At 38.8% G+C, this 12,967-nt stretch overlaps 1 protein-coding gene across 1 annotated transcript; it reads left to right on the top strand.

The window, feature by feature from the left end:
• The first annotated feature begins 458 nt into the window (after nucleotides 1-458).
• On the top strand, nucleotides 459-1,336 carry LOC111023587 (uncharacterized). The gene is made up of 2 exons (XM_022301056.2): nucleotides 459-673; nucleotides 763-1,336. Exons 1-2 carry the CDS (start codon nucleotides 459-461, stop codon nucleotides 1,334-1,336), a joined length of 789 nt encoding a protein of 262 aa, XP_022156748.2.
• Nucleotides 1,337-12,967: the final 11,631 nt, after the last annotated feature.

Below are 12,967 nucleotides of genomic sequence, written 5' to 3'. Positions count from 1 at the left end.
GACAATTAAAACGAGGGTCAATCTCGAGTTTCAAGAGCCTGGCCAGAGCATTCGTGACCCAGTTTGTAGGGGGACGGTGTCGGAGCCGACCCGTGGCTTATCTTTTAACTATTAAACAGAGGACGACAGAGAGTCTACACGACTATGTAGCTCGGTTCAACGAGGAAAAGCTGCAGGTAGAAGGCCTTACAGACGTTGTATCTCTGCTGGCCTTCATGTCCGGCATCAAGGATGAGCATTTGTCATTTTCGTTCAGAAAGAAAACACCAAGTACCTTCTCGGAGGCGCTGAACCGAGCTTAGAGGTACATGAGCGCTGGTGAGTTCTTTTACTCAAAAAAGGAGCCAGACGAAAAGTAAACCGACCAAAAGAGGGAAAGGTTGGGAGATAAACCACAGAGGTCGAGATGAGAGAAGAGGGATCGGAGTAGCCTGAAAGATCCACCCCGAAAATTTGAAATGTATACCCTGACCACCATTCCACTCGAGCAAGTGCTGATGGAGATCAAAGACCAAAGGTTGCTTAAGTGGCCGGAGAGGATGAAAGCCCCGTCAACTAAACGAAGTAAAGGCCGATATTGCCTTTTCCACCGGGATCACGACCATGCAACTCAGGATTGTTTTGATCTCAAGGAAGAGGTGGAAGGGCTAATCCGAAGGGGCTACCTCAAAGAGTATGTAGAGGACTCTAAAGTGACACAAAACGGCAAAAGCGACAAATCCCCTGCTCGAGAGATTCAAACTATAATGGGAGACCCAATAGAGAGAGAATCTGGGAGAAAAAGAAGGCAGATGTGCGAGAAGCTAGGGCGAACCGCGAACAAAATGAGGTCTACCACGCGTATATTACAGACCGACCGGTGACGATCGAGTTTTCAGAGGACGAGGCGACTCAACTCTTCCACTCTCATAACGATGCACTGGTTATCACTTTGAAGATAGCAAATGTGAAAGTACATCGAATTTTGGTGGATGGGGGCAGCTCGGCGGATATCATCTCCTGGACAGCCTATAAAGCTATGGATCTAGAAGAAAAGGTGCTCAAGAGCAGCCCAGCACCGTTGGTAGGATTTGGAGGGGAACGTGTCATTTCCGAAGGGAGGATAGAATTACCTGTAACGTTCGGAAGCGGGCCGAAAGGTGTCACCAAGATGGTGGACTTTTTGGTCGTTAACTACACATCCTCCTACAACGAAATATTAGGAAGACTGACAATGCATATGCTCAAAGTGATACCATCCACATACCACCAGTCCATGAAGTTCCCAACACCAGGTGGAGTAAAGAGATTAAAGGAGAACAACGAGTGTCGCGGGAATGCTACTATACCTCAATGAGGGGCAACGACAGGACTTCTACTAAGGGGGGCTGTTGATCTTTCCTTTTTTCCTTCAAGTGTGGTTGTTTTTGTTTCTCTACATTTAGCAAGATTTCTGATTATTATTTCTTTTATTCAATAAAGTATCCATTTTTTTGGTTCTCTATCAACTATGTCTTCTAAATCCAAAACCAGATGGCAAGCGACTTTGATAAAACACATTGCCTCGTCTACAAGCGTACTCTCAAAAGATATCGACAATACACTACCTTGAGAGTAGGGGAAATAGGTACCGACTACTCGGCAACGTGAGCTTGGTAAATCCAACTCTACACGACGACGGTAAAACCAGCTCCAGCCGAGCAGGGCTCAGGGCCAACCACTGCTCGGGTCCGACCACTACTCGGCGTCGACCAACTGCGAACGGGCACAAATCTACATTAATCGGCAATTTTGAACTATGAGATAACCATTTGGTAGCCTATTTTTGTCAATAGGTCTTATTTTCGACTGAGTAGGGCTCGGGTCCGACAACCACTTGACGTCGACCACGTGCGATGGGACACGAATCTACTTTAATCGATACATTTGGAAAGAACAATTAAACAATCTCAACACTGCCAAACCAGAAGTGGGTCGATTGACCTAGCACGGTTAAAACATGAGATGGAGTAAAAAGCCAACAGTAGGTATAAAACCATTGGCTATGGCCAACGGGTTAGAAACCTACGGAAATGAAAGCAACAAAACCCCATTTAGAGCCGTGAGCTAATAAGTGATTGGTAAGAGGGTTAATTGATAATTCCAAAAAGAAATACAAGCAACGTAGTGACAAAGCACATAAAAGTCGATCGGATACTAAACACAGTAAAGCGACTCGCTCAAGCTACCCTATTACTCGTCATCATCGTCATCCATGTCGTTAGGAGCGTCACGCTCGGCTCTAAAACGCTCCGGGAGGAAGGAAATGTCAATGTCAGGGTGTTGAGTAGAAACCTGGCGAAGAAACCAGAAAACACCGCACTCCATGGCAGAGTTTTGCAGGTCGACGTACTCCTGAGTTTTCTTGAATTCTCTGGCCAAGAATTCAGAATTAAAGAGTCGAGCGTTGACCTCGTCAAGTCTCCTCTGCAGGTTAGCCAGCTCGTCTCGAGATTTTCTCTTCTCCATTTCCAACTTACGTTGGGTACCCTCCAGAAGGCTGTTGGCCTGGTTCAAGGAAGAAATGGCCTGTTCCAGCTTCTCCCGAGGGGTATAATGACAGCGGAGGTGGTTAATTTCATCAGCAACCCAACCCGAGAATACCACCAGACGATTGAAAATCTGCCAAGGACAGAATTCGACATTAGGAGAGGATGCTATGACAAATACTTGAAGCTACAAAGCACTCACCTGGTGGAGATCACTAAGCCACGTGCTGATACTGTGGTGAGGATTTGACAGGCCAAAATCCGACCAGCTTGATGAGTCGTCGAGGCCCTGCCAAAGACTAAGTGCTCTTTCCAGGTAAGTTGTCCAGTCAGCGTCAGCATTATATGGGCCAGAGAAAGGGAAGATTGAGGCTTGAGAGGAGCTCCCTGGATGACTTCGAGGGGAGGATGGGATAGACGTCCCATGAAGTCAGGCGAAACGCCTCGGAGCTATCGGAGGCATGGAAGATCGAGCATGTTGTGAAGGGAGCCCCTCCTCGGTCAAATCAGTCACTTCGATATCCGAAGCCCGACCAGAGCCGGCCTCCAAACTTCGGGCATCTCGACGATGCTCTCTTTCATACAAGGAAGCACTTCGTCTCAACATTTCTACAAATAAAGATAAAGGTAAAAAGCGACGTTCATGCAAAGTGAAGAGAGGATTTCGACAAAGACCTGGAGGGTTATGTGGGAGAGCCAAGCCAAAATCTACTAAGTTTTGCTCCGTAACCAAATCTGGGCCCCAACGCTCGATATCCGGTAACTGGATAACGGTATGATAGAAAGTGGACGCCTCGTTGGTAAGCTCACAATTGCGGGAAACTGCCAACAAGAAAAGGGATATCAGAATCGATATCTACGAAAGTCCCGATGGAGCTCGGAAGCTACTTACCCAACTCCCTACACTCGGTCGGGACGGGAAAATACAACCCTCTCTCGTCACGGGCTAGCTAGTCACCACCAACAAAGAACCATTCGTTCTTCCAATGCTTCACTAAGGACGGACCCATAACAAGAACTTGGTTCCGGGAGCTAACATAAAAATGAAAGTTATCCTCAGGGCTATGTTTGAGGTAATAAAGCGACATAAAGTCCGCGGCCGTTAGAGGCTGCTTGCCCCTGAGGTACGACCACAAAATAAAGCAACTGATCAAAGTAGACCGCCCATTTGGGACGATTTGGGAAGGAGCTACTTGATTAAAAGCTAAAAAGTTTTGAAGGAAAAGAGGCAACGGTAGGCAGACTCCAAATTAGAACATCGCGGCATAAAATATACCTCACCGGGAAAGGAGCCATTAATACTCTCTCCCGGATTCGGAAGACGGAGGCTAACCGAATCCGGGATACGGTATTTCGAACGCAAGAGACGCAAGTTCTTCGTCGTAAGAGTGGAGTTATCCATCCAAAACGGACGATAGGACTGAGATTCTGACGAAGGGTGCGACGATGACCCATCATCCGATGAGCTCCATTCGAAATTAATGCTAGCCATAAAAAAACACAACAAAAAGCAGAGCAAAGAGATGAATACCTTGTAGGGAGATTGACAAGAAATGGGGAGGATGAAAAGGTTTAAATAGCCCTTAGCTCATAGCACGGTTCTCAGTCCAAAGGTCTTTACCCAACGGACTGAGCGTGCACGGCGTGATACCCAACACTCTTGTGACTACTCGGGTCGGTACCCAACACTCTTGTGACTTCTCGGCTCGGTACCCAACACCTCGTGATCTCGAAGTCACGGGTCTACTGTAGATGTGACAATTGCATGGCAATTGCGTCGGGTCTTGCAAGGAAAGGGAAAATCGACATGCACTTTCTTATGTCTCATGAAGATAAGACAACTCACTGCGGCTAGGGTACCACGGGCCCCACAATGATTCGACAACTTAATCGACTCGGGCCACGGTCCTTGACCGTTGCACCGAAACATTCTCGGTGCGAACCCTGAAAAACTTGCATTCTCCTGAATCACGGGCCTACATGACAAGATAAGTCACTACAAAAGCTATACTCCCAATGAGATCGAAAACATCGCATTGGGAGTAGGGGCAACTGTTATGCAACGGGAATCGATAGTCGAGCTACAGGTCACAATCGGAGGGGAGCCCACTAGGCCACGAGGGGCTCGGTCCCGACCCGTGCTCGGCCCACGGCCCAAGCCCTGTGATAAGATTACCACAGGCCCTGCAACGGTGAACTAGGGTTAGCTACGGAAAGTTCTGGAACTACTTCACGGCTATAAGTAACGATCCAACCTTAGAGGTAAGGGCATCTAAAAGTTGACTACATTTACATTATTCTCTTGCTAACTTAAGCATCGGAGCCCTTGTGACTAGAGTCACACCGGTTTAACTCGATTTGGTTTTGCAGGTACTAGTCCCGAATCAACAAGTTTGGTGGGTGCGAGGAGGAGAACCGGAGGACTGAAATCCACGCATCAATAGTACTTGACCTCGAAATAACATTATGTTTCTTAGAAGACCATGTAATAAGATTACCACCAAGATAAACACAAAAACCGGAAGTAGAGCGGCGATCGTCAGGATCCGAAGCCCAATCCGAATCAATAAATCCCTGAAGAGTAAAATCAACTGGTTTTCGAAGATACAAACCATGAGCAAAAGTGCCCTTGAGGTATCAAAGAATTCATTTAACAGCTTGCCAATAAACTGTAGTAGTGGCATGCATGAACTGACACACTTTGTTCACTGAATAAGCCAACTCAGAACGCGTGATAGTAACATACTGCAAGGTGCCAACAGTGCTACGAAACAAGTGAGGATCAGAAAACGGCTCACCCTTAAAAGCAGACAACACTGTGCCACTTATCATAGGTGTAGCAATAGGATTAGACACATGCATTGTAGTCTTATGCAACAAATAAGAAATATACTTCGATTGAGACAAAAATAGGCCACCCATAAAAGGATGAGACACTTCAATTCCCAAAAAATAGTTGATAACACCAAGGTCTTTAAGTGAAAACTTAGTATGTAAAGCCGCCACCAAGTTATCAATCTCAGATTGTGAACTTTCTGTGATTACCATACATCTACATACACTGAAATGTAGTAGTGAGAAGAGCCAGAGTGCCGAAACAACAAAGAAGAATCAGCTCGAGAATTAGAGAACCCCAAAGAATGCAAGAAAGAGCTTAAATAATCAAACCATGCGCGTGAAACCTATTTTAAGCCATACATGGCTTTATGTAACTTACAAACAAGAGGAATCTGACTACCACGAACTACCAAATCAGGTGGCTGAGTCATAAGAACTTCTTCAAGAAGAAACCGATTGACATCAAGTTGTCGGAGTGACCAGCCATGAGCAAGAGCAAGTGTTAGCAAAACTCGAATGGTAATAGGTTTAACCATGGGGCTAAAAGTTTCAGTACAATTAATATCTGTTGTCTGATGAAATCCTTTAGCAACAAGGTTGGCCTTATAACGAACAATTGACCCATCAGAATTCCTTTTAATCTTGAAGACTCACTTACACCTGACAATCTTTTTATCCTGCGGTTGAGGAACTAAAGACCACGTTTTGTTACGTAAAAGAGCATCATACTCTTCATTCATAGCTTTAACCCAATAAAGACACTGTAAGGCTGCTTTTACTAGTGGAGGCTCAATCTCAAGATAATTTGTAAAGAAAGCTTTGGGTTCAGAAATACCATTCTTGTACCGAGTTACCATAGGATGAGTATTAGTAGGTGGAACAATCACTGGAGAGGATGGGGTTAAAGTAGGATCAATGGGAGAAGAGGTGGGAGCTGATGGTGCCAAAGGAGAAGACAGACCATTCGAAAGAGAAGATACTACCAAAGGAGAAGAAGTTGTTGTAGGAGAAGCAACAACATGTGAGGTAGAATGCAAAGGAGGTAAATCAGAGGGAACACCGACACAGGAAGGAGGCAAAGAAAACGGTAACACAGAAATAGACGAAGAAATAGATGGCTGTAGAGTGGAATTTAATGAAGGAAATAAGGTAGCAAAGGGAAAACAATGTTCATCAAAAAGAATGTGTCTCGGAATGTAAACGACCCGTGGAAGCTAAACATTTATACCCTTTATGTTGAAGACTATAACCAAGAAACAAGCACGGTATAGAACGAGATTGAATTTTATGATTATTATATGCTCGCAAGGATGGAAAGCATAAGCAACCAAAGACTTTAAGAAAAGAATAGTCAGGACGCCTACTAAACAACTTCTCAAACAGAGAAAGTCCATGTAAAGCAGTAGTTGGAAGACGATTTATCAAGTAAGCTACTGTAGAGAACAACGCATCATCACAGAAGACTAATGGAATAGAAGCTTGTGAAAGAAGTGTAAGACCTATATCAACAATTTGACGGTGTTTTCGCTCTACAATACCATTTTGTTGAGAAGTATAGGGACACGATAGGCGGTGTTCAATTCCGTGAGTTCGGAGAAACGGAACAAAAGACCGAAACTCACCACCACCATCAGTTTGAAGACGGATGATTGAACAATTCAATGATTTCTCAACCAAAGACTTAAACAGTAAGAATGCTTGAAAGGCTTCAGATTTATTGTGCAGAAAATAAATCCAAGTGTGATGTGAATAGGAATCAACAAAACTAAGAAAGTAGCGAAAACCATTTTGAGAAGAAACATAAGCAGAGCCCCACAAATCTGCAACAACCAATTGAAGGGGAGTAGTATATACAGTCTGAGAAGTGGGAAAAGGAAGATTATGAGCTTTGCCAATGGCATACACATGACACAAAGTAGAAGTTTTATTACAAGATCTCATAACGGTTTGAACAATAGGCAAAAAAAAAGAATGGCCAAAACGCCTATGCCATATATCCAATACAGAAGTATTACAAGTAATTGGAGCATGTAACATAGGTGAATTAGAGTACTGAAGAATTGAATTGAAAATAGTTGGAGAATTATTACTGGTGGAAGACACTGAAAAAGGCTTCTGAGATGAAGCTTTACGCAGCTCAAATTGATAAAGCTCATCATGAACCGTCCCTTGAAATAGGAGTTGTCCAGTTGTGAGATCCTTTACAAAATAATTAGAAGGATGAAACTCAAAAAATACATGATTATCTTTTGCAAACAGACTAAGACTAATTAGATTTTTTGCTATTTGAGGAACATGAAGTAAATTTTGTAAGTGAAAGACAGGTTGAGAAGAATTGGAAGCGGAAATAGACTGTAAGAGTGCAGAACCAATGTGAGAAATGCTCAAATTTGTTCCATTACCGACTTGAATCTTACCATTACCATGATACTTAGATCCAAGAGAGAAGTTCCCAAAGTCATTCGTCACGTGGTTCGTAGCTCCGGAATCTGGATACCAAGTAACATCCCGATTGAAATCATTAGCAACCATCATGGCTTGCATTTGTGGAGTGGAGCCTCCAAAAACACCAAAATTACTTTGAGCAGGTGTAGATGAGGATGAAAAACCAGTGGAAGACTGAACTTGTGGAGGAAATCCATGGGAGAAACCATTCGAAGAGGGCTGACCATTATTATTAACATTTGGTCAATGATACGATCGTTCAAATCTCATATAGCAGCGAAGTGCCGTATGACCAAATTTACCACATATTTGACATTGAGGTTTGTTGTTCTCACTCCAGAATCGTCGATTGGAGGATTTGTTATTGTTATTCCCCTGTCCTTGATTTGAATTAGAAGAATTAGGGCTATTCTTCTTGGTCAATTCACCGAGAGCAAGGTTAATAGAAGGAATTGATCCATCCGAATTGACAAGATTTCTCTCATTCCGACCTTCTTGTTGAAGTAAAAGTGAACAAACCTCTTGAATCGACTGAGGAGACTTTCGAGTAGAGATGACGGACACTATGGAATCGAATTCAGGTCCTAATCTAGCTAAAATGTGCATAATATGATCATCTGTCGGAAGTCTCTTCCCTGCAGTAGCTAGAGAATCTACAAGATTTTTTATTTTGAGAAAATAATTCTTGAGATTCATACTTCCTTTCTTCATATTTTCCAGCTTCGATTTGAGTTGCATTACTCGAGCCAAATTTCGAGATGCAAACGTACACTCTAACAACGTCCAAATTTCTTTGACCATTCGACAATCCAGCATTTGCGACAAAATTTCTTCACTCATTGATCCAAGCAACCACAAAGAAATAAGTTTGTCTTGCTTAATCCAGTGAAAATACTCCGGATTCGGTTGTTGAGTAGTCGACGAAGTAACTCCATCACCATTTTGAATAAACCGTGAAGGTGGTTCTATATCTGAATCAATATACTGTTCCAAACCATGCCCTTGAATTGCTGTAAGAACTTGAAACTTCCATTACAAGTAGTTTGTCATCATTCAATTTCACAACTGTGGTTTTGCTCCCAAGATTGATCGTCTTTGTTGTTTGAACCATGCTTGAATTTTATGGATTTCCAACTAAAGTAACTGATGCCATTATTGCATCGATAAAGAGCTAGTCGTTTGACTATGGCTCTGATACCAACACAAAAAACACAGAGTAAGCACAAGAATGATCATAAATACATTCGTCCAAAACTTATTCATTGATAAAAAAAGAGCAGAACCATATATATGACTACCGCTGAATACAATAAGTAACATAACATCTTCTCAACGAAACTATTGTAACCAAAACCACTAAAATTAGAATAACTAAAAATAGAATAATTTAGGCTAACCATTGTAACTAATCGAGCAGTCTTAATAAATTCCTCAGCTTGTTCTGCTTTAATCCTTACCTCATGGGTCTTGTGGGCTAGTACAAACTCATTCTTCCAATGATGTCCACACTGTTTTAGCCGTATTAGTGTTTTCAATCATGGTTAGAATGTCCTCAAAGATAGTTCCAAGAAGCCATGAAATTAACAACCCTTCATTGTTGATCCATTGGATGTATTGTGGGTTGACTGCATCCTCTTTATCCTTGTCATTGATGAACTCATCATGCTGATTTTCTAGGTAGTTTGAGGAGGTGAGTTTGATTGAAATGAAACTGGAACATTGATGAAAGGATTGGATGGTCAAGGTATGTTAGCTGTGATTAAGAAGAAAATGCTTGTAATTTGGCTATTGGGATGTTGCTAGTGTTGGTGGTGTCTTGCTGTTTTCCTTTTTAGATTCCACTTATCAATCCCGACTCGGAAAAGTGATCGACCAAGGCTATATCGAACACCTGCTGTAGAAACTGTCTTCGTACCCGTACATACACAAGGAGTCATTGTTTGGTGAAGTTGCATTCCATGTGACTTAAACTCAAGACCTCAAGAATATTCCTTGAAGTTCTAAGCCACCTAAGCTATCTCTCAGAAAGGGCACAAACCCATTTTTAACCTATTGGTCCTATAAATATTGAAACTAAGCTGGAAATGAGAGGCCCTAAGAGAAATTAAAAAAAAAAAAAAATAGAAGTTATGAACTTTACCCTCTCTTTGCATCAGAGGGGAGTAGTTAACTCGTTTGAATTTTACAATTTTACAGTTCTTGATCTTTCGAGCACTTTTCCCACTTTCTCTCTCTAGATCGACTGAGGGAAAGGTGGAAATAAATAAATTAATGAATTGATTTAAGACAAACTAAAAGGTAACAGAAAGTATGGACGATTTACAATAACTTGCTAGAAAACTGAAAATAACAAGTTGGAAAACCAAAAGAATGAGTTGAAAAACCATTTTGTTTTTCTGTTTTTGGTTTTTAGTTTTTAATTTTTAAAAAACAGGATTTTTTATAACAATTCAATTTTATGTTTTTTGTTTTTCAAAAATCATTTTGAAATTCTATGTAAATTGAAAAAAAGTAGTTTTCGAAAATAGGTTTTTGTTTTTCGAAATTTGATTTTTCCTTCTAATACTCAACTTTTTTTTTCTTTGTTGTATTTATCTCTAAAAAATTTATTTCTCACTTTAAAATTTTCATATTTCGAATATTTATTGTTATTTGTCTCTCTCCAAATTTTTGTGTATTTTTTTTCCTAACAAATCAGTTTCATTTCTCTCTCTAAAAATTTAATATTTTCCTTTAACTTTTTACTCTCTTAAATTTCATCTTTTATAACTTTTCTTTCTCTTCGTAATCTATTTTTTTCCTAAAATTATATTTTATTTTTTCGTCCAATTTTCTTTCAGTGTAATTTTTATTTATCTTTGTATTTATTTATTTTCTCTAAAAAATATATTTTGAATCTTGTTTTTATCACTAAATTTGTTTCCACTGTAATTTATCTTTCTTTATAATTTTTTTCTTTAACATATATTTTCCTCTCGACTTTATTCTTTTTCTCTAAAAATTTTTCTCTTTTTGTCTTTAACTTTTCTTTCACTATTTTTTTTCTAAATATTATTATTTATCTCTCTAAAATTTATCTTCCAAAAGTTTATTTACATCTCTCTAAAGTTGTATTTTTATGTCTCTACATTGGGGGGAAGACAAAAATTTCATGTCCCGACCCTGTCCCTGTCCCCGATTCCATTTTTTAAATAATTAATATATATTTATTACGCTTTTTTTATACTTAAATTCTAAAAATAATTAAAAACAACTATAAAACCAATACATCTCTCGGACCCAAGAACGAGGTGGAGACAGAGACTAAAAATTTACAAGAGCACAAGAATGGGGAAGAGCATCCTCACTCGCACCCACACCTTCTCATCTCTACTCTACATAAAATTATCTCGCTCTAATATATATTTTCAATTTTCTAACTTTTTAAAAACAAAAAACAAAAAAATGGTTATCAAACATATATGGTTTTTGTTTTTTAAAAACAGAGAATCAAAACCAAAAATTAAAAACTAAAATGGTTATCAAATGGCGTAAAAAAGACTAAAATTAAGAATATGATCTGCAACTTCCATTATTTTCTGAAATTATTGGACCTCCTATTGGTTGAATGGTTGCAAGATTGAAGGAAATTAGCTGCTTAAAATTAGGCATTTGACTAACTCCAAAATTATGCAGAATTGTCAAAATGCTCACAGAATTCGCGTTTTTTAGGGTTTCTAGCTAGAATTACGCTCAGGACCTTCCACGTTGCTCTGTTTTTCAGCCGCAAAATAAAGGATGCTCTAAGATTTGTGCACCAAAAGTCCGTTAAATTGCTAAGTCACATTATTCATAATATTAGAAACCCTTCATGGATATGCACAACTTTGACTATAAATGAGTTCATTATAGATACCTATTTGTAAATTTAAGTTCACATCAACATGAATTAGACACCAATTTACTATTCAAAACCATCGTTATCACAACCCCAAACTTAAATTTTTGTCCGTCCTCGAGCAAACACAACCATTTTATATCCCACGAGCACCATGTATACTACCAAAAACAATCATACTTCAAAGAACAATATCAAGTAATGCTCCTAGGTGTTTCTAAATTCCTCCCTTTTGTAACCCAAAAGCTTTTTAAAACATTTGGACCATGCCTGTAAGTGCAGAGTTGTTTCGCCTAGAGTTCTAAAGTGTGTTTGAAGTGCAGAATTATGAAATCTGGAGTTGTGTAACCGTATTTTTGTTTGCTGATTTCTTCCCTAAATTTTAATTTAGGGTGCAATTCTAGACAATCCCAATGGTATTTTTTCTATCCAATTTTAATGAATAAAAATTTATTCTCATCAATTCTAAAATTGAGATGTTAATTTTTCAAATTTTATTTATATTTTAGAATTTTGTTAAGTACTTATTTTGATTAAATTAGACACAATAACTAAAATGTATAATAATAATAATAATAATAATACATTACATGAAGCATGATAATTTCAAAATAATCATTTACAGCAAAATTATAATGACCTCTCAATCCAAAATTAAAAGGGTAACTGAGTAGAAAAAATAATTCATATATTAAAAAAAATGTCACGAACTTTTCAAATATAGCAAAATATTTGAATTTTTATTTTCAGACTTTTTATATTCTGATTTTACCCTTATGATATCTGATATATATCCAAAGTATATTTGTATGTGATATACATCCAATGTATATCTAATATACATTCAATGTACCTCGTATATACTTCTGATATACATCCGATGTCCCCCTGATATACATTATCAGATTTATTCATGATATATATTATCACATGTTCGTATTATACCTCTAATATATATATTTGATGTACCTCTAATTTACAATATACTAAATATATTTGCAACTGATATAAAAAATATAAGCTATATCAAATGTTTAATTTTTAGTGGTATATCAGTTGTTTAAATTCTAGTTTACCATTGCAATTTGTTTATTGATATATTAATATTATTAATAATGTTGATTACTATGTCGCTTCTATTTATTCTATATTAATAGTAATTAAAAACTAAATATAATGAATATCAACCGTTTAAATTTATAAAGTATATCAGATTTCTAACTTTTTTTTTTAACGTGCATGATCTAAACTTTATATTTTAATTTTTTTTTCAACCATTATTTTCTTAGGAAAAGTATAG

The sequence above is a fragment of the Momordica charantia genome (assembly GCF_013281855.1).
Source record: "Momordica charantia cultivar OHB3-1 chromosome 3 unlocalized genomic scaffold, Mcharantia_2.0 BLBB01000003.1, whole genome shotgun sequence".
Lineage (NCBI taxonomy): Eukaryota > Viridiplantae > Streptophyta > Magnoliopsida > Cucurbitales > Cucurbitaceae > Momordica > Momordica charantia.
The sequence above is the reverse complement of the archived record's forward strand: the minus strand, read 5'-3'. Positions and strand labels throughout refer to the sequence as shown.